Raw genomic sequence first — 25,481 nt, 5'->3', positions numbered from 1 at the left:
AGATAGATAGATACTTTATTAATCACAAGGGGAAATTCACATACTCCAGCAGCAGCATACTGATAAAGAACAATATTAAATTAAAGAGTGATAACAATACCGGTATAAAAACAGACAATGACTTTGAATAATGTTAACGTCCCTCTTCTTTATGCTGCCTCCCCAGCACACCACCACGTAGAAGAGAGCTCTCGCCACAACCGTCTGATAGAACATCAGCAGCATCTTATTGCAGATATATGTAAGAAAAATAAAAATAACAGTGGTTTTAACGTTACGAACCAGAGAGCTAAATGAATATGACTTTAATATACTTAGGACTATACAGGAGACATTAGTGGTGATGAAGAATTAAATTAGATTTTAGCCTGGTGCTGTGACTCTGCTTGAGATTCCACAGTAAAAGAATGCCTTCTGTGAAGACATATCTAAATGCAGCTATGAAAATTACAGAACAGTTTTCAATTGTGTCAACTTACCCGGAGGAAGCAAAACGGAAGTTGCAGCTCAGCTTGTGTATCCCAGACACGGTGCCAGGTTACAGATCTTGCTGTCATCGTGGCTTTCAAGTTCTGCCTGTGAGTGTGTGGGATTTCCTCCTACATGCCCAAAGTTGTGTGTTTTGGATTAATTGACAATTCCAGACTGGCCTCTGTAGGTGTGGGAGTAGACCCCAGTTTTGTGCCCAGTGCTGCTCTGATAAGCTCTGGCTTCCTGAATACAACCTGAATTGCATTAAACTGGGTTTAAGTTACAAAAAAGGGAAAAAAAAAAAGTCATGTCAATAAAGTTTTTTTTTCCTTTTTGGTAAAACCCTAAGTAAGATGGCGTGTGGATCACAAACTAGCAAGACTCTTGCCGATCTAGAACTCTATGGCACGTACTTCCTTTCTGAGCATTGCCCGCCGCGCCTGTTTCAGTGTGAAGAGGACGCGGTCGCAGTGACGTCTGTTGTTTGATAACTTTTGAGCTGCGCCTTGCTGAACTGAGAGGTAAAGGATTCACTTTGGGGACAACGAAGTAATCTTCTAGGACGAAGCAAGCTAAACAGGAAAGGAAATGTAGCCTGGCAATTTGTTTGCACTTACTAGGTGACTAAGGATCTTGTTTTCTTGTGTAGTACTTTTGTTAAAGCTTCATACACATTGTATATTGGGTGTATTTTTGCAGCCGCTAATTTTTAAAGCAGGCAATTAGGTTGCGGTTGAATTTACAATTAATTTTAACATTAGATAGTACAATATTTACCCTACTGTAATGCAGTGAGGATGGGATGCAGACTTCGATGAACTGGTAATAATGTTGTTGCCTCAGTTTGTTTGTTCATAGTCGAGTTTTCATTCATGCAGGAACGTAATCTTACACAGCGGTGGGCTCACAGCGGAGAAAAACAACAAGGCAGCCTGTTAAAATGCCAAACTTGGGAAAGAAACATGTCGAAATGAACACGTTTTGTTATATTGGAGAATTCATCACTTCATTCATTTTTCAAAGTTGTTCCCCCAACACACAGATGTATCTTGTAAAGTCTCGCATATTTAAGGGTAGGAACTTAGATTTTAAAACAAGCCTAACTACGATAGGGAGTTTGCACGTTCTTGTTTGACCATAGATTTTTCATACACCTCGTAAATTTAACTGTTAAGTTAAAGGTTAACTCAAACGTAGACTATGATAAGCGAATGTGTCTCGTCGGGGTTTAGCTCACCCCTTGCCCAGCTACTGTCTAGACAAGCCCAGGTTTGCCTTAATTGTAACAATTTGATAAACTAGCAACTGTAAACTGGCGTAGTATGAGTGAGGCTGGTTGTGTCGTTAATTTGTACACAGCGATTGCCATCCCACCCAGTACTGAATATGTGGGTTAAAAATGAATGGATGTTTTCAGCGGGAAATGCACCAGACTAGAGCTTGGGTTGCTGGTGAATCAATCAGGGGGTGCTTACTTTGTGGATCTCAGTGCGCTGACTGACTGGGAACACTGCTGAAAAAAATGCCCTTCAGAGGAAACCGTAAAACGAAGACCCTGACTGTCTGTGATCATTAACAATCCCTGATGTCCTGTTTAAATTGCCAATCACTGCCTTGTAATTTCTGGCTTCCTGATCATCCCCTGTCTCTAATTGGCTGTCTTTTGCCCCTTTACCACCTCATAGCTAATGTTTGATGAGTGTACGGATACAAAAATTTCTGCCATCCCATCATCCAGGTGGATGCTCCACAGTTGTGGTGGACAAAATGGGTCTCTACTTTCTATGTAAAATGCTTTGAGTAACTAGAAAAGGCTATGTACAGTGGGTACGGAAAGTATTCAGACCCCCTTCAATTTTTCACACTCTGTCATATTGCAGCCATTTGCTAAAATCATTTAAATTAATTTTATTCCTCATTAATGTACACACAGCACCCAATATTGACAGACAAAAAAAAAGAATTTTTGAAATTGTTGCAGATTTATTAAAAAAGAAAAACTGAAATATCACATGGTCCTAAGTATTCAGACCCTTTGCTGTGACACTCACATATTTAACTCTGGTGCTTTCCATTTCTTCTGATCATCCTTGAGATCACCTTCATTTGAGTCCAGCTGTGTTTGATTATACTGATTGGACTTGATTAAGAAAGCCATACACCTGTCTATATAAGACCTTAAGCTCACAATGCATGTCAGAGAAAATGAGAATCATGAGGTCAAAGGAACTGCCTGAAGAGCTCAGAGACAGAATTGTGGCAAGGCACAGATCTAGCCAAGGTTACAAAAAAATTTCTGCTGCACTTAAGGTTCCCAAGAGCACAGTGGCATCCATAATCCTTAAATGGAAGACGTTTGGGACGACCAGAACCCTTCCTAGAGCTGGCCGTCCGGCCAAGCTGAGCTACCAGGGGAGAAGAGCCTTGGTGAGAGAGGTAAAGAAGAACCCAAAGATCACTTTGGCTGAGCTCCAGAGATGCAGTCAGGAGATGGGAGAAAGTTGTAGAAAGTCAACCATCACTGCAGCCCTCCACCAGTCAGGGCTTTATGGCAGAGTGGCCTGTCGGAAGCCTCTCCTCAGTGCAAGACACATGACAGCCCGCATGGAGTTTGCTAAAAGACACCTGAAGGACTCTGAGATGGTGAGAAATAAGATTCTCTGGTCTGATGAGACCAAGATAGAACTTTTTGGCCTTAATTCTAAGCGGTATGTGTGGAGACAACCAGGCACTGCTCATCACTTGTTCAATACAGTCCCCACAGTGAAGCATGGCGGTGGAAGCATCATGCTGTGGGGGTGTTTTTCAGCTGCACGGACAGGACGACTGGTTGCAATCGAGGGAAAGATGAATGTGGCCAAGTACAGGGATATCCTGGACAAAAACCTTCTCCAGAGTGCTAAGGACCTCAGACTGGGCCGAAGGTTTACCTTCCAACAAGACAATGACCCTAAGCACACAGCTAAAATACGAAGGAGTGGCTTCACAACAAGTCTGTGACTGTTCTTGAATGGCCCAGCCGGAGCCCTGACTTAAACCCAATTGAGCATCTCTGGAGAGACCTAAAAATGGCTGTCCACCAACGTTTACCATCCAACCTGACAGAACTGGAAAGGATCTGCAAGGAGGAATGGCAGAGGATCCCCAAATCCAGATGTGAAAAACTTGTTGCATCTTTCCCAAGAAGACTCATGGCTGTATTAGCTCAAAAGGGTGCTTCTACTAAATACTGAGCAAAGGGTCTGAATACTTAGGACCATGTGATATTTCAGTTTTTCTTTTTTAATAAATCTGCAACAATTTCAAAAATTCTTTTTTTTGTCTGTCAATATGGGGTACATTAATGAGGAAAAAAATTAATTTAAATGATTTTAGCAAATGGCTGCAATATGACAAAGAGTGAAAAATTGAAGGGTGTCTGAATACTTTCCGTACCCACTGTAAATGCAATTAATTATTTATTAGTAACAGTCACTAAGACATTCCACAAGAAGAGCCTTTATAGGGTCATTATGAGTTTCTATGATCATTTTTGTCACATGTACAGAGTTCAGTGAAATCCTTGCATGTGCTAATCAACATGTTGCCACTCTGGCCATAATTAGTGAGAATAACAATAGTGAGCTCTTCTTTACCTGAAAAAACATCCAAACCCAGTTTACAACACTCTTATCATTAAGAAATAGATTTTGTTTCAATGAAATGTTGATGGCACTAAGCTGTATTTATCAATAAGGCCATTTTCTTTAGTCTGTAAGCATTTCTGAATTGTAGCTGTCACCTTTATTGTAGCCTTAATGCAGTTTCTTGTATTTGAATTAATAAGATCATGAAAAACACCTTGTTAGAGTGGTGCTGCAACTTGTAGAACAGCCACCGTTGGTGCCATTTTATTTAGGTTCATTGTTAAGCAGAATGCTTCCTGTGCTGAGTTTGAATGGTCTCCCTGTATCAGTATGGGTTTCCTCTGAGTGATCATTATACCTCCAACAAGTCCAATACATGGCAGACTGGTCTATTCATCTTTCACAGTTTGTGTAGTGCAAGTGTATTTGGCCATTCATGCTCATATTTAAAAAAAAAAAAAAAGAATTGCATGAATGTTAGTAATAACAAAAGAGAAGGGAAAATGAGTTCTGGTATAAAATAATGCTAGATAAAAATGAGTGTCAATATTGTAATGAGGTCTGTGGTGACCTGCCTGGGTTAGTTTGTGGTACATTTCATAGACATTAAGATGAAATAACGGAAAGGTCATGGAAGGCAATGTGTTTTGCAAGACAGCAGCTCTTATTGTTCTGGTGTGGATCGCTTGGGAGTTACTCCTGTGAAGAGCTGTGGGAAGGCAGCATTCCTGGTTTATGGAGGCTTTGTCTGACCTGGAAACGCTTCAAGGCTATGCTTTAGCTCTGGAAATATTTTCAGCTCAGCGAAAGGAGATTCTTTCTCTGCTGTATCCAGGGGAATTTGGAGACAGGAGACAGTGCTGAAAGCTCTTGGCCAGAGAAGTAGTTGGAAAGGTTACAGGTCCAAGTGAAGACTTGAATACATGCCTTTGCTTAATAAAGGTGATATTTTTTTTAAAATTTGTCAGGCGTAGTTCTGTCCTGGTGTCATCCACCAAAGTAAAATTAAAGCAAAGAAACGATTAGCTAACTCTCTTCCCCTCCACAGTCTTCTCTCTGTTTGACTGTAGCTATTATCTATAGTCATGTCTCTGATTGAAAGTTTTTTATTAATGAGAAGTTGAAATGTGTAAATACAGATTAGATTTAATTATTTTGCTACATATGAGGACATACTGGAAATACTAATGAATGAGGTGTATGGAGTTTTTAATGAACAGAGCCAATGTAAAAGGTATACTAAAAGTCTGAAGTTTAAATGCCCATCCCTAAAGGTTTGAAGTTCTGAAAAGGGCACCCAGCAAACATCACAGCTACACTGGCATTTAAATTCATGTCCAAAAATCTGAATGGGATATATGATGAATCAGCCAGTTGTGCATTCTATGGGAAATGTTGGCATGTATGAATATGCGTTTTACTTTGAGAAACAAGCATTCATTATGTTGTATCATATACCTTGACAAACTGAACAAGCAGTCAAGCCCATATTGATGTGGAAAAAAGCTCCCTCGTTTAAATGTCACAAAGAAGGATATTTTACCTTAAAGCATTTAGATATATTCCATGTTTTGTACAATTAAGATGTCTATTCATTCTTTGAACCCACTTTTTCCTGTTCAGGATCAAAGTTAACTGGTGCTGATCTCTGCAACAATGAGAACAAGGCAGGAACTGACCATGGGTTGAATGCCAACCCTCTGTTGGGCACAATTGTGAACTCACTCACAGTCATACATTGCAAGCATAAAAAGAAGCACCATTTGACCTAGTCTAAATGTCATATGTAATTTACTTCTTTCAGGGTTAGGCTTCTGAACTTCTGCTCTAACATGGAGTATGGGAAAGAACGAGTGGTGGCCCTTGTGGATATGGATTGCTTCTACGTTCAGGTAGAACAGAGGTTTAATCCGGAGTTGAAGAATAAACCCTGTGTAGTAGCACAGTACAAAACATGGAAAGGAGGAGGGTAGGTGACCAGAATAATTCCTTAAACACCATCATTTTGCTGTATAAACTTGGGTGACATTTCAGTATATTCATATGTTCAGAATTCTGTTTATGAATGAATCAGATGCAGTGTGCAAACTTGACTTGCATTAACATAATTTAAGAATGTGAAGTACATTGTTTTGTTTGCTACAAAAATACCTCTTTAAATTTTTCCTAATCTTATATACTATATTTTTGGTTCAGTATTATAGCTGTTAGCTATGAGGCTCGAGCTTTTGGTGTCACAAGAAATATGTGGGCAGATGAGGCCAAAAAACTCTGTCCAGACCTTCATGTTTTCAGAGTCCAAGAAGCCCATGGAAAAGCTGATCTTACCAGGTATGTTATCTGTTTTAAAAGAAATGTATAAATATTTGAAAAATGTAATATAAACATGTTACACTAATGTTTACCAGTTAAATAAATTCACATGTATAGTTTCAAAATGTTAATAGAAATTGAAATTGAATAATAAGCTAAATGTATTAATAGAAAGACAAACATTAAATAAGTAGTTTTGACATAGACTGAAAATTGTTTGCCTTTACTGATACATTTAAGAAAATAGTCCTTAAGGAAGCAAACTTTGGCATGATATAGATGCTCTTTATATTTTCAAATATGGCATTTTGTGTGTTGATTTTTTTCTATTTGGTATTTCATATGAAGCAGAGTATTTTTGCTGTTTATAGGTACAGAGAGGCCAGTGTGGAGGTCATTGAAGTTATGTCTCGGTTTGCAGTGATAGAACGAGCTAGCATTGATGAGGCTTACATGGATTTGACAAGTTCGGTGGCGCAAAGACTGAAAGAATCAACAGAGGAAATGCTTCATCCTGATCGTCTACAAAGCACTTATGTGGAAGGATTCCCAAAGAATGATGACGAGATGCTGATTGAAAAAGGTTAGTGTGTAAAAGTTTCATGTCTAACTATCTTCAATGTGTGATGCATTGGGTAGATATCTATATCTAAACAGTAAACTGCCAAATGAAGACTAATTTTAGAAATCTTTACAAAAAGATCTTTCAATATATTTTGATTTTGTTGGGGGAAAAACACACAAAATATCAACATCATTTTGGCATTGCATTACTCCTAATGCATTATGTAATATTGCAATATTTTATAAATCTAGTTTGGCACATCACTTCCAGAACCAGCTGTATAGTAGTGGCAGTTAGTTATATGTTGTTTTTGTTGTAGAATAGAATAAAAAGGGAATTTCCAATGAATACAGGAAATATTTTGACAAACTTGTCCAGTTAATTTTAGTTTTTTTTTTTTTTTTTTTTTTTTTTATTTAGTATGCTAAAATAACTAGTAACAGAAGGCCCTTTAAGTGGAGGCTCTATAGAACTTTTCATTTTTGTATTTGTAAACTGTTAAATTTTCTTTTGTGTGCTTCCAAAACAGCAGTACGTATTTCAATATGTTTTTGAGTAGTAAACATTTTTAATACCATCTTAAACATGTAATTGTTTAAAATTAAAAGCATAATATCATCATCATAAAAATACAGGTAAAAATTGATTTTATTTTGGGATATCAAACAATCCTTCCTTCTTTGAAAATATAGCAGATATTAATTATAAAAAATATAATTTAGCATTGATTATTAAGAAAGTAATTATTTTGCATGTCAGGGTGATAGAATATATTATCATTCTTGTTACTGTAATTCTTTTTGTGATTTGTTTTACTATAGCAGTTTCCTGTTTTATTTCTTATGTCAATATGAAATTGTTTTTCAGTGGTAGTGCTCTTGACTTTAGCAATGCCAGTTTGTTTCATGTTTGCAGAAGAGAAGCGATTGTGTGGATTGAAGGAGTGGCTACAGTGCTTATCCTGTAACCCTAGTTGTCCTGAACTTCAGCTTATGGTAGGAGCAACAATTGTTGAAGAGATGAGAGCGGCTGTTGAAGCAGAAACTGGTTTCAGATGCTCAGCTGGGATTTCCCATAATAAGGTAACACTGAACATTCATATTTATTTAGGCTGTTATCTTTGAATTACATAGTGTCTTGAATCTCCAGACTCAAACTGTCAAATATGAATGTCTAAAGGATGTGGATGCTCCCACACTGGTTCCCTTTATAATCCTGACTTTACCACAGTATGCTGTTAAACACACCTTTAAATTTAATTTCTGATTTTATAAATTTCGGGTTCATTTTAGCCGCTGCCTTCTTCTTGCTTCTTGGATAACCTCATCCTTTAACCTTAAATTTAAAGGAATACGAATAGGGTTGTGTGGATATCTTTTTTTTTTTTTTTTGACAGCTGATAACTGAGTACTTTATTTACAGTGTCCTTACTTGTTGGGTGGGTTATTTTTATCATAATTTATCTGTTATTTAAACAGGTTTTGTCTAAGCTGGCTTGTGGTTTGAACAAACCAAACCGACAGACAATTTTACCACTAGCATCTGTGCCCAGTCTTTTCAGCAACTTACCAATCAGTAAAATGTAAGTAGTTTCAAAATATTTTTTTCTATTCAGTTCCCAAGTTACTGAAAATCACCCACAGCACTGTAAATTTGATTATAAAAAAGTAGCAGAACTATGGACCTGTTCACCAGAAAGGGGTGTCCACTTGAGAACGGCACTACAGGAAGATTTAAAAAAAAAAAAAAAGCCTTGTGTAATACATAAAATAATTTCTCTTCAACTGCAAAGATGTGAGTAATAAATCCTACTTAAACTGTTCTTAAAATGTGGAACAACAAAAGCAGTTGCTTGCTGTGGAGGAAGAGAATGCACCTTCTCTCTTGGTTACAGCTTGTCTGAAGGTGTGAAGAAACTCCCAATACTTCCCTGAAGTAATTTTAAAATGGATCATCATCACAATATATAGCCAATAATGCTTTATGTACACCTGAATTTTTTTTCTTCAGGGTGTGAATTTCATGTTAAACATATAAAAGGAAATGAATACGCATATCAATAAATAGACTGAAAACAAAAATGCAGAAATATTCTTATGCTTACCATTATTCTTGTCAGTATTTTACCTAATACCTAATGTTTCCACTAAGTACCTTGCATGTTGCGTGGTTTAACATGGGTTTAAAGCCTGGCTATTAAAAATAGGTATTTATTCAAAAGAAAATGTGCTTCGTCATTTCTTCAGAACTAGTTAAACTATAGGTTTTTGGTTAAAAAAAATAAAAAACCCACTAATTTTTCAACTTTGTCAAGACTTATTGTTGCGTTGTGGTGGAACACAGTGGTTTTTTTTTAAAGTTGATTTCTTCTTCAGCAGTTAATCTTGACTTGTGCTTTGCTGCTGTATAATTATGTAGTAAAAGCATGTATAGAGTTTAGTAGCCCTTTAAGTGTTACTGGTAATGACAAGGTTTGCTGAAATATTGAAAAATTATTTCTTACTGCATTTACTTTGGATGTCACATTTTCTTTACAAACATGAAAACAAGAAGATGGCTATAAGTTATGTTAAATTATTAAAGTGTACTTTAGTGAGTATTGTACTGTTTAGTCTTGAGAGAACTCTATAACTGTACACAATATTATGATGCACTAGATAGTATTTCAGAGAAACCAAATCTAGGAAGTGGAATTATTTTGTCATTGTCTATTGTTATTTCTTAAAGTCGCCTCCTTGGGGGAAAGCTGGGAGCTTCCATCAGTGAGAGTTTAGGAATCGAGAACATAGGTCAGCTTACTGAATTCACCGTGTCACAGCTGCAGAGCCACTTTGGAGAAAAGACTGGGTACGTTTTTTTTTTTTTGTTTTTTTTTCTCTCCGTCTCCTTCTCTAAGCATATATTAGTTAAGTAAGGAAGATATTATTTACTTCCCTGTTAATATTTTAAAATATTCCCTGAACAACTGATATCTATTTCATCCCTTTCATTCTGAACTCCTATGAAAGGCTTATGCACTATTAAATTGTTGAAAGACACCTTCTTGGGTAAAAAGATTATTGTTGACTACATATTTTACTGTAAATCGGTCTCTACCCTGTTTGAAAGAAGCTCTTGCACTGTGAATACTACAGAAACAGCAGAATGGGTTTCTCAAAAATATATGTAAAGTTGAGAAGGTGAGAAATTGTTTACTTGTGTGTGGTTACCTGCACAGCTTTCATTGTAAGGTTTGGCTTGCGAGTTTGGTATAACAGGGACATGCTGTCAGTGAGGCTTCTTGCTCTATGCCACCATTACAATTTTAACAATGAAAACAAAGCAGTGACAAAGTATACTGAAAATAAGTGCATTTATTAAAGTTCAAAAAAGTTACTATTCAGTACTGCTGACTGTCTTGAGCACTGTCCAGTGAAATCTTTAGAATGAGTAATGTAGGTAAGAAGCACAACTTGTTTAAATGCATGAATTGTAAGTGGTACTTTTGTCTACTTTTAAGTGATACTTAGAATAATGTAACTTTTATATAAAGCAATTAAAAAAAAAAAAAAAAAAAAAAAAAAAAAAAGGGTTACACAGTTAATCAGTACCTGTGATTGATTGGGGATTTTTGTGTATTATGGCTGTGTAAATTGTTTGCTAGATCACCCTGTGTGATATGAACTAATACTTCTAACTCTGCACAGTTATAAGCATTACAATAATGCTTTAGAAAGGGTATCATGGCTACTAAACTGAATTATATATGCATGAACACATGGATCTTGTGGGATTCACATACTATGTATAATTGAAAAAGTTTAGACATTTAAGGTTAAATCCCACATTTGTTTATGTTTATTGATTTCATACTTACAGTGGTATAAACTTTTAACTTAGACCACATTTACTTCCCTAGGCAGTGGTTGTATGAGTTGTGCAGAGGAATAGACTTCGAGCCTGTGAAGCCAAGGCAGTTGCCAAAGTCCATTGGTTGCAGTAAGAATTTTCCAGGAAAAACTGCCTTGGCAAGCCAGGAACAGGTACCTGGCTGTTTCATACTGTTTTAAAGCAATCAGCGCTTATTACTTGTAAATTAATAACTGTTAATTAATTTAATTAATAAATTAGTAATGTAATTTAACAAGTGAAACATTGTACATTCAAATGTGAAGGTCTGTGTATGTTACAGAAATTATGAATAAAATATATCTACAGAATAAAAATATCTACCAGTACCTGCAGTATGCAAGTCTAGCAAAATTTAATGTTGATGAAAACTATACAAAGAGTATATGATGACGCACAGCTGATTATTAGGGTAAATTGCTGGTTTTTGCTTATCAGTAAATCTTCTATGCACATTTAGTATTTTTTGTTTAGATACTGTTAATCATGTGGTGGGCTGATCGTGTGTGTTTTATTTTATTATTTTATGTTCTCTGTGTGACAGATGTACATATTTAAGTTCATGCTTTTTGTTATGTGTGCTTAGCTTGATGACAGTGGTAGTAACACAGTACCAAAAATACCTAAAACAGTATTTTAATGGTAGTTTGTGTGTTTCAACAACAGGTGCAGCACTGGCTGCTGCAGTTGGCATTAGAACTGGAAGAAAGGTTAACGAAAGACAGGGAAATGGTAAGAAAGATTTCATCAGCCATTAGCAAGTACTTTATTCTTTGTTTATGTATGTTCTTTATTCTCTGTGTATGTTTTGTTGCTTAATTTGTTTATAATGCTTTCACTCGTTCATTATTGTACTTTATGGATGTGTTGCTGCTATTGAAGTCAACTGCTTTACTACAACTACAGTTTTTAATATTCATCTCAAATAGAATTTGTTTTTTATTTCCTGAAAACTGAAAAATTCAGCTACTTGTTTTTCAGACAGTTCATTTTTTATTTCATACAGTACTTTTTATAGCAAGGACTTTCAAATAATTTCTTCAAATAAACTAAAATTAGAGCCCAGTGTCCCGTCGTCATATTACTGCTTAATTACATTTGACTCCATTTTGGAAATACAAAGGCTATCACGATCAGTGTTCATGTTGCATCAGTGGCAGGTGATTGAATCATATCTGTATTACCTCAGACCTGGCAAAATGTACAATACATTTTCCGAAAAATTACCAATTTAAAAAGTATTAATCTCTCTATGTGACTGAGAAGAAAGTTTTCAGATGACTAATATCCAGGTATCTTTGGAATTCAATTTAGAGCTAATAGCAATGTTTGTATAGTGGTACTGAGGTGTATTTGTTTTATCTGTACAGCATGTTTTGCTTTAGCCTATGCACATAACTGAGCCCATCTTTTTGTTTAGAATAATCGGGTGGCTAAACTGCTGACTGTAGGTGTGCGGCTTCAAGGAGACAAGCGAGCAAGCAGCTTTTCCCGCTGCTGTGGGTTATCTCGCTATGAGGCTCAGAAGATTGCTCATGACAGCTTTGCCTTAATTAAAAGCCTTAACAATGCTGGAAACCATCAGTCTGCTTGGTAAGTCAAGTACACCACTATATAGATGAGGAAAGTTTGAGTATATTTTTCAGACTTTTTGTAACCATGAACACATATATTGAACAAAGTGAAATCAGGTGTGCCTTATTTTATTTCATAGTTTGCAGACCTTTCTGCTTTGATTTCTGCCATTTTCACCTGTAAAAAAAAATTGCTCCCAGGTTGTGCACCATTGATATTTTTTCACTAGTATTATTTTTTTTAATTAAAAACTTCAGTTTTTATTTCAATGCATTGAAAACTCAAATAGCTATTTGCCTTCTTTATGCAATATTGTTTTATGCATGGTTTGCATAAACCTTAAAACTCTACATTTTGTAGAAACAAAATTTGTAGCACTAACAGTTTGGGGGTCCTTTGGAGTAAGGATGTGCCAGCTTTATACACTGTTTAAAACTGATTTTGGGACATGTTTCCAAGCATTTTTGCTCTAGGTTGTTCAGCTTAAGACTATGTCGTATCAGGTGACATTTCCAGCAATTTCCAGTTGCACTCTTTAGTCACAGTCTTAACAAGTTGGAGACAGTTGCTTAGTCTAATTCACTCCAACTAATCGTTGCCTCAACAAAATCAAACAGCTTTTATTTTATCTTAAATTGTAGAGGTAGGCTTTGTGTGCATGAGAGTTGTCAACCAATGAGTGCTCACCTGGAAGTATCTAATGCACATAAAAAAGGTTCAGAGATTGCATCTGAACTTGCCATACCTGTTAACTCTCCATATAGCACCAGCTCCATCAGGCCGCATGTTATTGGCCTGTTAGAAAAAAGGGTGAGCATGTGATTCTTTGGATTTGTGAAACCATAATTAAAGTTATCAAGCAGTCATGTACTTTGACATGACCAGTAATATTTAGTTGTGTAAGTTGTCAATGTTCTGGCGATGAGATTATCCATCTAGAAGTTGCATCATGAGACATTGGCTTTAGTAGGATGATGCTTATACACCACAGCTACCAAATAATGCCACACATTTCCAGTCGGACCGAGATTAAGGCCTTGGCTGGATCTCAGTAGAATATTACTTTGGATTTGTTTCTTGGAGCATTGTTCTGCTGAAAAATAAACTTTTGACTGAGCTTCAGTTTTTTAGCAGACTGAAACGGGTTTTCCTGCAGTATTGGCTTGTATTTTCCACTCTACATTTTTGTTTTTGTATTCACCAGATGCTCAGTCCTTTCTGACATAAAAAGCACACAACAAAATACTACAAACACGACCATACATCAATCTACTATAGATCTGGTGTTTTTTCCTTAAAGTGTAATCAGTGCTACATTTTTACCACACATTCCACTGAATGTTGGTTAAAAGGCTTTCTTACCTCCCCACAAAACCTTTTCCCACAATGCATCTGAGTCATTGTCATGTTTTTTGGCAAACGTCAGGTGTGCTTTCACATGATTGTTTTTGCATAATGTTTTCAATTTTGTCACCCTCTCTTACAGACAAGTGTTTCACGTAGAACTCTTCATATAAATGACTGGTACTGTACGCCTGTACTTCAGTCCTGCTACTGAACTCTGTATCTCCTTCAATGTGATTGTTGATCTCTCTTGGAATTTTTCATAAGACCCCTTGTTAGTGCAGCATCAGGGAAGTTTAGCATAGCTTTCACTTCCTGATAATTGAGCCAATATTGCCCACTGAGACATCCAAACACTTGCATATTGTTTTGTACACATTTACCAATTTATGGATTAATGATCCCTCAGTTGTTGGTGTTTTTATTCAGAATATGTCAGTTACTTTAATGATTTGCAGAAATAGGCCAAATTACAAGACACCTGTGGCCTCATTAGGTAATCGTTTTTCACCCATACTTATGCAAACTGAATACCTCCCATGTTTGTGTTTTTCTAACAAACAACAGTTTTGTACTAAAAATAAGTGTCACAGTTTTGAAATAAAAATATCAAAGATAATATCAGTGTAGCCTTATATATATATATATATATATATATATATATATATATATACTAGCAAAATACCCGCGCTTCGCAGCGGAGAAGTAGTGTGTTAAAGAGGTTATGTAAACATATATATACATAAACATATATACTTATATACATATATACATATACACATATATACATATATACATACATACATACATATATATATATATATATATATATATATATATATATATATATATATATATATATATATATATATATATATACATACATATAGACATGCACATATATCAACATATATATATACACATACATATATACACACACATATATACACACATACATATATACACATATATATATATATATATATATATATATATATATATATCAAAATACCCACGCTTTGCAGCGGAGAAGTAGTGTGTTAAAGAGGTTATGAAAAAGAAAAGGAAACATTTTAAAAATAACGTAACATGATTGTCAATGTAATTGTGTTGTCATTGTTATGAGTGTTGCTGTCTTTTATATATATATATATATATATATATATATAATAATATACACACACACACACACATAAACATATATATACATATACATATATATATACATATCTACATATACACATATCTACATATACATACGTATATACACATATAGACATCCACATAAACATATATATACATATACAAATTTACATATCTACATATATATATATATATATATATATATATATACATATATACATTCACATATATATATATACTGTATATATATATATACTATATATATATATATATATATATATATATATATATATACTGTATATATACACATATCTACTTATTGTCTCCTGTATTTAGGATATAGCAGGTTGGATAATGGACAGATGGACATTTGTATGCATAGCCCCATTTGCCCGTTTTCGTTTTTTTTCTTTCTTCAGTAATATTTCAGCAAACCCGGAGCTTGTCAGTTCAAATCCTGGTACTGACACCACTGTGTGACCCTGAGGAAGTCACTTCACCTGCCTGTGCTGCAAAAAACAAAAGTAATGTAACAAATTGTACCTCAGATGTTGTAAGTTGGTGGAATAAAGGCATAAGTAAAATAGATAAATATGTATTATACACATAGGAACTATTCATTTATTTTCAGTTAAGTCATCTGCAGCAAACTTTTATAAATGAGGGTTTCTGATTTTTAGATAGTGTAAACTGTTGCTTCTTCATTGACGTTTTCTCTTGGAGAGCTTTTTTCATTTCATTGAAAATGAAAGCAGCAGCTGCAAAAATATGTAGCTTTCTTATTAATTTTTCAACATTGTGTAAAATAAATGTATAAAGTAACATAAAAGGTTTAAATACTGGTTATTCTTTTACACTAAAATATTACTACAGAGATACATAAAAAGTAAAATGGATATGTTCTTTTTCTGTAAGGAGATTAAATATTACTGAAGAAAGAAAAAAAAAATTAAACAGCCAAATGAGGCTATGCATACGAACTTAAAAGGTTTAAATAAAACAGAAATATATATTTTATTTTTACTTGCTTAACTTGTGGAGGGTGTATCCTGTAGCAAAGCCCTAACTTTTTTCGTGAAAGCCCGTTTCAGTCAATAAGTCTTAAAAAAACGTGTAAAGATATTGACAATAAGCTAAGTCATCTGCAGCAAAGTTTTATAAATGAGGGTTTCTCCTTTTTAGACAATAAGCTACGCAAACCCAGGAAGACATGGAATCGTTTAAATCAAGTATCATTACATCTTCCTTTCTTAAAGAGAAGTAAGGCAGTACTTATAAGCTTACATATTTATATATAGACATATATTTATATATATATATATATATATATATATATATATATATATATATATATATATATATATATATATATATATATATCTGAAGCCATGCAAGCACACTCTTGAGAATGCAACGTATAGTTGTACAGAAGAAAAGCAATCTTGCCTCAAATGAATGGCAACCTTTTGTAGGTCTATGAAGTTAATTTAAACTTTAGGTTTACGCGGTGCTTTCTTTCCGAAGTACCTGCACTCATGAATATGTCTGTATGTGTCAGTCGGTCAAATCCACGCGCTTCACACCGGCGAAGTACCGCTTGTAAATTTTTATTAAGAAGAAAATAAAACGTTTTTAAATTGAGGGAAAATATACTAATAACAATTTGTTAAGGATCTGTTTTTTTGTGAAGCTGCCTTTACTCGAGTGATCACTTCGACCTGACTTGGTGGCCAAGTATAAGCGTTACCTGGAAGTAACCACCCATACAATCAGATTGTGAATCAGACTACGAATGCCGTGAATGTAATTACACACTCACTGCACTTGCTTACGGTAATCGAACCTCGGACGTCAGCGCTAGAGGGGTTTAGCAGCGGTGAAGTATTGCTTTTAAATTTTAATTAAGAACAAAAGAAAACCTCAGAGGTTCGATTCCCAAAAGGGAGTGAAGTGAGTGTCCGGTTACCTAGCAGGTAACGCTTATGGTTGGACAGCAAGTGACGTAACATCAGCCACGGTGCCTTCAGTTGTGAGAAGCAGATCATAAAATGATTGAAAATAGATTTGCATTTACCTTTTTAGTAAAAGGTGAGCTTTTAAGCCTGAGAAATCACCCCGTAAATGCACACGTTTAATTGCACATGTGTTAATATGTATGGTTACACAGTATTAAAAGACAGTGAACAACGTCAGTTACCTTTGTTCCCGCGTTTGACTCGTGCTGTAAATCTCTTCCTTGTTTTTAGTTCACGTGATTACGTAGGAGGCGTGATGACGCAATACGTGACTCCGCCTCCTCCATTACAGTATATGGACAAAAAATATGTTCCAGTTATGACCATTACGCGTAGAATTTTGAAATGAAACCTGCCTAACTTTTGTAAGTAAGCTGTAAGGAATGAGCCTGCCAAATTTCAGCCTTCCACCTACACGGGAAGTTCGAGAATTAGTGATGAGTGAGTGAGTCAGTCAGTGAGTCAGTGAGGGCTTTGCCTTTTATTAATATGTATAGATATATATGTCAATGTATGTGTGTGTATGTATGTTCCAGCATCACTTCTGAAGAGCTGGAGCGATTTTCATGAAACTTGGTACACATGTTTCTTAATGGTCGAATAAAGATACTGTAGGGTGAAATCAACCCTAACCCATCCCCTTCTGGGTAGGGTGGGGGGTGATCTTGGGGTCTTGTATGCATGTTATCATCCAGTTGACACTCGGAACGACCACCAGAGGGCGAACTAGAGGTGACTGCCAGCATTCTTTGTTTGACCACCGCACCCCTGTTGCTTTTGAAATTAAATAGAGTTGGCTGGTTCTGAGCGTCAACTGGATGATAACATACATACAAGACTGCAAGACAAGTACATTAGTGAGTCTTAATTGTTTAATTTTTATTTTTAAAGCTTTTTTTTTTTAGTTATATTTTTCTCCACTTTAACCAAAACCCACTTTATTTTCCTCCCGGGCAGCACTGGGTATTTCAGCTAGTTTAGTATAATATTCAGTATTTTGGATGTTAGACTACTGGAAGTTGTTGAATAGTTTCTACTTGTTTGATTGTTTGATATTGATTGTTTCAAATAGAAGGGTATAGGAAAATAACTTGTACAAAAAAGGTCATTAATAAGGACACCATTATTATTCATTCTCAAACACGTAAGGATAAGGTGATAAGATATAATTTGCTTCAGACAGATTTTACTTATCTTCTTCTTTTTTTAATAGTTGCCCTTGTTGGAACAGCTTCTGCATTACACTCTTTAAAAAATGATCACATTTTAACACAACTTAAATAGTAAAACAAGTAGACATTACTTCATAAAACTTTTGTTCTCATTATTGTAAAATCCTATTTGTTCAGCTAATGGCATTTTGTCGTTTTAGGTCTCCTGCACTTACTTTGCTTCATCTGTCAGCCAGTAAGTTCACAGAGCGTCCAACCTCACTGACCTCTGGAATTACCAGTTTCTTAAAGACTGAAGTAATGCCCACGCCATGTGTTACAGATAACAGTCTGATTCCCTCGGCCTCTAGCCCAAACAAAGCAAATTCTGTAAAAAAACCTTTGACTGGCATAGAATTATTTTTCAAGAGAGCATCAGAAAAGCAGGAAGATGAAACATTGGGATGCCCACTGTATCCTAATAATACAAAAATGTGTTCATCAGAAGGCTCAGAAACTTTATTTTTAAAACATTCACAAGTAAAACAAAACACTGGGGATTTCTTTTTTAATAACAGAAGAATTAATTCATCAAGTATGTTCATGGAAAATGCTACAGGTACTCTAGAGCTGACCAGTCAGAAGACCCATCGTTGTGGTTCAGAATCTAAACAGGAGGAGGATTCAGGTTCTTCTGATAAACAAATTCTGAAGGGCTGTAAAAGCACAATTGCCTCCAAAGATGTTGCAGTTTCTTGTGAGAATAAGGACAAAGAGGCAGGTGAGCCCAACAGTATTGCAGTAGAAGACTTGGTAAAGTGTGAGAAATGTGGTAAGGATATACTGGTTTGGGAAATGCCTGAACATGCAGATTATCACTTTGCTGTTGAACTCCAGAGCTCATTTTCTTCCCCTAGTGCACGTCCACACAGTGAACAGCCCCAGGCTACCAATGTCCCTTCCCGAGGAAAAAGTAAAAACAAGGGTTCACCTGGGCCCAGTCCTAAGAGAAGTAAGTCACGTATCAGCAATCAAACGCTGGACTTCTTTTTCAAGAAAAAATCTGTGACCAATGGCCTGCAAGATGGGACAGAGTAGCAGTTTGTGGCTGGCTTTGTATCTGCTGAAGTACAAATCAAGTTTCTGAATTTTAATCCCATTTATAGCCTCTCTTTACAGTACATAAAAGCTGTTAAATTAAAAAAAAAGCAAGCTTATGTTCATATTTAAGATATGCGATCATGTTAATCTCGGTGAGTGCATGTGGAGTATGCAGTTGTTTCTATTTTACAATAATGTACTGGTGTACTACTTTTTAAGTATTTGGAGAAGCAAATCCGCCATGGATACAAGTCGGTGTTTTGCCTGTAGATGGAGGTGTTGGACAAGTTGAAGATCCTGAGAGGTGAGCTGGTTGTTTCTTCAGGCTAGTAGACCTTTCCTGTGATGTTTGAGAATTGATAGTTTACTGTATTTGTTGTTTTATTTTTTTAAAGCTTTACATGTACTTTTGACAGAAAACTTCTCAATCTGAAATATTTTCACAGCAAGGTGTTTTAATGTCTGAACAGCTAATAAGGTCTTGAATGTTTTGTTCTGTAATATAAATATTTTACATCAGGAAGTATATTGTGTCCTGCGGCAGGTTGGCACCCTGCCCGGGATTGGTTCCTGCCTTGTGCCCTGTGTTGGCTGGGATTGGTTCCAGCAGACCCCTGTGACCCTGTGTTCGGATTCAGTGGGTTGGACAATGGATGGAAGTATATTGTAGTTGCACAATATATTAAATAATAAAGCTGAATAAGATCATTTTCAACATTATCACAGTGTATGAGAAGCCTAAGGAGTATTTCTTTTTATGTTGTTTAATAATGCAAGACATAATTTTATTTTTTTTATGTGTTCAAAAGCACTGCATGGCATAAGTGATGAAAATGGATGAGGTGGACTGATGACTGAAAATGTGTATGCATGTATATATAATTAAAGTTTAAATGAACTGAAAATCATGTTTTGTGGTTTTACTTCAAAACTATTTAAAATTTCTGTATTTCTTTCCTGTTTTTGTCATAATTCTTGTAATATTTCATTTGCACCGTTGATGTTTACTAGTAGGAAATTCGTAAATTGCTTTTCATATACTGTACCTGATCATTTCTGTGATGTATCTTTTTTTCACAGTTCATTTGTCTGCATCTTTTATAGATTCTTTTGCCACAGTGTTTTTCCACCAGTATGCTGTGGCACAGTGGTGTGCCATGACAGCTACCCAGGTCTGCCATGAAAATAATAGTGCAGTGCATCCAGGTCTGTGCCTGAGAGGAGAGGAGAATACCACCTTGGATGGTTCAGACTGGTCTGAGGAGGACAGGCCTACCACTACTACAGACACTTCAGTTGCGTCTCTGGGCTGCTAGAGTCCATGTCGCCAGTGGATAGTGGGCATAGGAGTTGCCTCTGAGGCAGAGTGGGGTTATGCAAAGGGACAAAGCAGCTGGGAGCTGCCCGTAAAGGGGTCATGGAGTGCCGTGGCTGTGAATGCTGACCTTGGAGCTGCTTTTTTATTGGCTGCTCCGCTAGTCCCACCCCTTTCGGACAGTTAAGCACATGTATGAGGTATCGCGTGTCTGTGGTTGGTAAGATAGTGGTGTGCCTTGGGATGGTTAGGGTTACAAAAACTGTGCCACCAAAGAAAAAATTTTTGGACACCGGCGTTACCAGATTTTAACTGATATGTCATCTTTAAAATGTGGTTGTAAAATATCATCTTGTATATAAACGTGGAACTGTCTGTGTCTGTCTGGCCCGGAAGTGCGAGGTGGAGTCGGGCCAAGGGCTCCAAGTCCGAGGAAACAAAAAAAACTCACTTAGCCGCTAAGAACACAAGCGAGGCGAGCGCGTCAGCAAAACGAAACCTCCGAAGAAAGACAAAGTCGCTTAGCTGTTTTACTTTTGTACAAGTGATGTGAGCACGCCTGCAAAACGAATCCTCCTAGGAGAGAGACGTCCAGAGTAGGTCCTTTCAATTACCTGACATCTCTACATTTCAGTTTATTTTTGCACTTTCAATAGTTACTAGGACCCCGGGCTTTTTACAGCATGGGCTTACACAGCTAGTTGCTTGTAAAGATATTTTATTGTCTTTGTTTATTGCAGTGGAAACAGCAAGGAGAATAACAATGGTTATCCATACTGCTATCCTATATTAGGTTGTCCGAGCACCATACAGTATGTCCAGCAAGTCCAAAGTGGTTTGTTTGCTTATTTATTTTTTCACGTGATCCGCATACAGTATTTCAATTGTGCTTACGTGAAGCTGGAATGAAGTGTTAGTGTAGTGTGGCTGGAAGCTTTAAGGACGGGAGATTTCAGACTCCTAATTATTTTTTGTTAAATGGGTTGTCTGTTCTTGTACTGTCATTTAAACTTGTTTTCTTCTCGGATGTTGCTAGTTCCACGTGTTCTGCTTTGCAACACAAAAGTGCTTTCTCCAGGCAACACATTGACAAAGAGGGGCATTTAAATGTTAGCTGCTGCACCCACACCACTGGGGTCCCAGGCTCAGCCCTGCTGGTTTTCACCACTGGCAGGTCATTTGTGTTTAAGTAGATGACCTCTTTTTCTTCTCTTATTTTACATTCAGAAAAGAACAAATTGAGTCTAAGACCTAGTTTACATTGATAAAAAATGTACGTTTTTGCCAAAGCTTTAAATGTTTGTTTTTCTTTCCCTTCCTGCAAGGTTTGCTCTCAATAGCATCTGAATACTGACAGTTAAGAACAAGTGAGCCGATACCGGTGCAAACACGGCATGCTTAAAGATGGCAGCAGTTGCTGTGTTCACCGCTTACTTGCTTATTCATAAGCACTGGTTTAAACAAACAGAACGCGAAAGAGCAACATATTACAAAGTACGAGAAAAAAGAAAGAATGTGTGCGATTCTTTGATGTCTTTTGTTCAGGTGTGCTTGCTGCTTTTACTGATTCACAGTCCAGAGTAAAGTCACTTTTTCATCTTGACATCTACTTTACATTTGTGAGAATGTACAAAAGCAGTGCTCTTGCCCCCCTGCCCTGATTGAGTTGCAAAATGTTTACCTGTTTCTTTGGTGAAATGACAGGTGTTTCAAAATTATCCATCCATCCATCCATTTTCCAGCCCGCTGAATCCGAACACAGGGTCACGGGGGTCTGCTGGAGCCAATCTCAGCCAACACAGGGCACAAGGCAGGAACCAATCCCGGGCAGGGTGCCAACCCAACGCAGGACACACACAAACGCACCCACACACCAAGCACACACTAGGGACAATTTAGAATCGCCAATCCACCTAACCAGCATGTCTTTGGACTGTGGAAGGAAACCGGAACGCCCGGAGGAAACCCACGCAGACACGGGGAGAACATGCAAACTCCACGCAGGGAGGACCCGGGAAGCGACCCCAGGTCTCCCAACTGCGAGGCAGCAGCGCTACCCACTGCGCCACCGTGCCGCCCGTTTCAAAAATTATGACTTCAGTAAATGTTTTTCTCTTTAAAGCATCTATATAATTCACTAAAGCAGCCGATCATGGCAGGCAAGACGGAAGACAGAGCCCCGCCCACCAACAATTCATTAAGCAGCCGTGCGCGCCGATGATTTCCGCACGTGTTCAGTCTCTCCCTGTACAGCGAGCCAGAGAGAGGGAGACAGCGACACACACACACACGCGCGCGCGAGACAGAGACACACACACACGAGAGAGAGAGGGGGCTGGACGCATAACTGGTTCAGTCGTCATACTTCTCAGAAACCTCATGCCAGCAAGAAGTCTCTGTAAAGGCACTAGACTGACTGTTACCAGCATTCACCGCAATGTACTAGAGTGTAAAACAATCGCAGCTGTTACCTCACAAACTGTCCTTATTCCCCTGATTTCCCTGACCCCATCAGATTCAGATTTGCCTTTTACTTTTACATGCAGACAATTTCTTGTTAGATTAGCCTTTGCAATGACAATAAGGCACAGGGCCAAACTTTCAAAAAGATATGCCTGTATCTGCCAAAACCAGTTTTCAGTCACGGACAATTGTATGTCGCTCTCTCCAGAGTTCCATCTTTTCATTCACTCACAGTCGTATCTTCAAACCCACCCCATTTGGACAAGTGTGTCTTTCGGGAAGTGTTCACCCATCAATAAATAATTGTGATGTAGGCTACGCCGCGGGTTGGCTAGTAGTTCCTATGTCTGGTAGTGCGTGCTAAAAAAAGTACTACAGAAAAGTAAGGATCAAATGACATGAGGGAAGATACTGTGTATGAGGCAATTTGTGCCGTGTGATGAAACTGAGGCCAGTAAGCTGTAATTGCAGGAGGGGTGTGCCCAGCTAGACAAGCAAACTTACACAGCATTTCATCAGTTTAGACTTCAGCATTCTTTAAACGTGTCTTATTATGACGGATGTTTTACTGCAGATATACACGCCCAGAATATATTTGGATTGTGTTTTTTGTGGCTTTAAAAACTTAAAGGCACATCTTAATACTTTCGTCCCCCCCTTAAAATAAACCCAGCCAGTGCTGTTGGTATGCTGTGATCTGCTGTGTAAGCCCGTGCTGTAAAAAGCCCAGGGTCCTAGAAACTATTGAAATCATCAGAAAAAAAGAGGTTTCGTTTTTTCGATGTGTTTGCCTCGCTTGTGTAATAGCGGATAAGCGAGTGAGTCTCTCTTTGGATGTTTCATTTTGTCGATGTGCTGGCCTCCTTAAGTGAGTTTTCTGTTTCCTGTTTCCAAAGTGCATGGCAACAGCCCACAGAAGCAAAGATCTGAAATACTTGAGTATCACCAGGCACCACGACACACACAAATGTTATTTTAACAATGAAACACTGACACAAGTAAAACAAGCTTAAAGGTTATTGGGTTTAAGATGATGAGAGACATGTAGCCAGCCCAAGGTGAATTTCAGCTGGAGGGCAGACAGGCTAACAGTAACAGTAACTCCTTCATTATGTCACAATTCATTAAGAACTGCAGACTAAACTTAGCCATCTTGTGTTTAGGGAGAAAGAAACGCAAATTGTATGGCAGCCAGGAGAAAGGCTGCAGTCTGTTTAACTAAACGTTTTTTTTTTTTTAATATTCATTTTTGGTCTTAATGTCATTCATTTTTTTACAGTATGATATTCTTTTCCATTTAATGGTTTCAGCCCACTCTTTATATATAATACGCAACAGTGGCTGTCTGTTTGCCTGTCCAGGATTTTAAATCACCTGTAGCTCGCAAACCGTTTGACCTATTGATCTGAAATTCGGTACTCATATACTATGTGACATCTACTATCTGCTTTCGGGGTGTGATGATTGACCTCCAAGGTTATTCCTCTTTCTATTTTTTCTTTATTGTAGAATCAACTCTCAGCAGCGGCCAGCAAGGCCCCGTTCTCATCCCTACCACCTTCGCCATCACTTCCCCTACCTCTTCAATCTGCCTCAAGAATGATTTAAGTGCCAGCTTAAGTGAAAAATTAAAGAAAACGAACTAAAAAAATTACACCACAAACACTGACTTAATCAGGTTTAATCCGAAAAGATGCCGACGAAAGAAGAGATGAACCGGGCCGCTAGAGTGGAGAAACGAATGCTAAACGTACAGAGAATGAGGATGAAAACTAGGAATGATCAAGTCAAGTGTATTCTAACGTGCAGTGTGCCGTTACTGGTCAAAAATATATGTGCAGTATGTTATGTAAAGGCATTTCAAATCCTATGTACACCCTAGCACAACTGTTTCTGTATTACTACATTAAGTAGTACTAGCTGTGCTACCTGTCTTAAGACCGACTGAAATTGAAGTAATCAATGTAGAACTCCGTGTTAACGTTTGTTGTGCCTCTGTTATTACATACAACTAGCTGTGTAAGCCGGTGCTGTAAAAGGTCCGAGAAACTTGTAATATCGTCAGAAATAAAACTTGAAATGTAGAGATGTCAGGTATTTGAAAGGAACTACTCTGGGCATCTCTCTCCGAGGAGGATTCGTGTTACCGACATGCTCACCTCGCTTGTGCATTAGCGGCTAAGCGACTGTCTTTCTTCGGAGGTTTCCTTTTGCTGACGTGCTGGCCTCGCTTGCGTATCCTCGGAGGCGGAGCCCTTAGCCGACTCCACTTCTCACGTCCGGGCCGGACAGACGCACACACTTCCACGTGTAGACGTTTACAGTGATCCCTCGCTATATCGCGCTTCGCGGCTTCACTCCATCGCGGATTTTATATGTAAGCATATTTAAATATATATCGCGGATTTTTCGCTGCTTCGCGGGTTTCTGCGGACAATAGGTCTTTTAATTTCTGGCACATGCTTCCTCAGTTGGTTTGCCCAGTTGATTTCATACAAGGGACGCTATTGG

The 25,481-nt window shown here is 37.3% G+C and overlaps 1 protein-coding gene across 2 annotated transcripts; it reads left to right on the top strand.

The window, feature by feature from the left end:
• The first annotated feature begins 909 nt into the window (after window positions 1-909).
• Window positions 910-19,975, top strand: polh (polymerase (DNA directed), eta). 2 transcript variants are annotated; one of them, XM_028820195.2, is made up of 11 exons: window positions 910-992; window positions 5,902-6,066; window positions 6,294-6,428; window positions 6,782-6,993; window positions 7,891-8,057; window positions 8,454-8,557; window positions 9,703-9,822; window positions 10,874-10,997; window positions 11,530-11,595; window positions 12,284-12,456; window positions 18,313-19,975. In XM_028820195.2, exons 2-11 carry the CDS (start codon window positions 5,930-5,932, stop codon window positions 19,187-19,189), a joined length of 2,115 nt encoding a protein of 704 aa, XP_028676028.1. In that variant the 5' UTR covers window positions 910-992; window positions 5,902-5,929; the 3' UTR covers window positions 19,190-19,975. The 2 variants fall into 2 exon arrangements, with proteins under 2 accessions (XP_028676028.1, XP_028676027.1); XM_028820194.2 differs by having other exon boundaries at window positions 910-1,091.
• The last annotated feature ends 5,506 nt before the right edge of the window (window positions 19,976-25,481 follow it).

This window comes from Erpetoichthys calabaricus, chromosome 15 (assembly GCF_900747795.2).
Source record: "Erpetoichthys calabaricus chromosome 15, fErpCal1.3, whole genome shotgun sequence".
Classification (NCBI taxonomy): Eukaryota; Metazoa; Chordata; class Cladistia; order Polypteriformes; family Polypteridae; genus Erpetoichthys; species Erpetoichthys calabaricus.
This window is presented reverse-complemented; position numbering and strand designations above follow the sequence as displayed.

What these genes read in the sequence shown, in the direction of transcription:
- polh (XM_028820195.2), top strand. Translation starts at nt 5,930, where the DNA reads ATGGAGTATGGGAAAGAACGAGTGGTGGCCCTTGTGGATATGGATTGC. An exon ending in CGAGATGCTGATTGAAAAAG is followed by an intron (nt 6,994 to 7,890) that starts GTTAGTGTGTAA and finishes TCATGTTTGCAG; the next exon opens with AAGAGAAGCGATTGTGTGGA. An exon ending in CCTTGGCAAGCCAGGAACAG is followed by an intron (nt 10,998 to 11,529) that starts GTACCTGGCTGT and finishes TTTCAACAACAG; the next exon opens with GTGCAGCACTGGCTGCTGCA.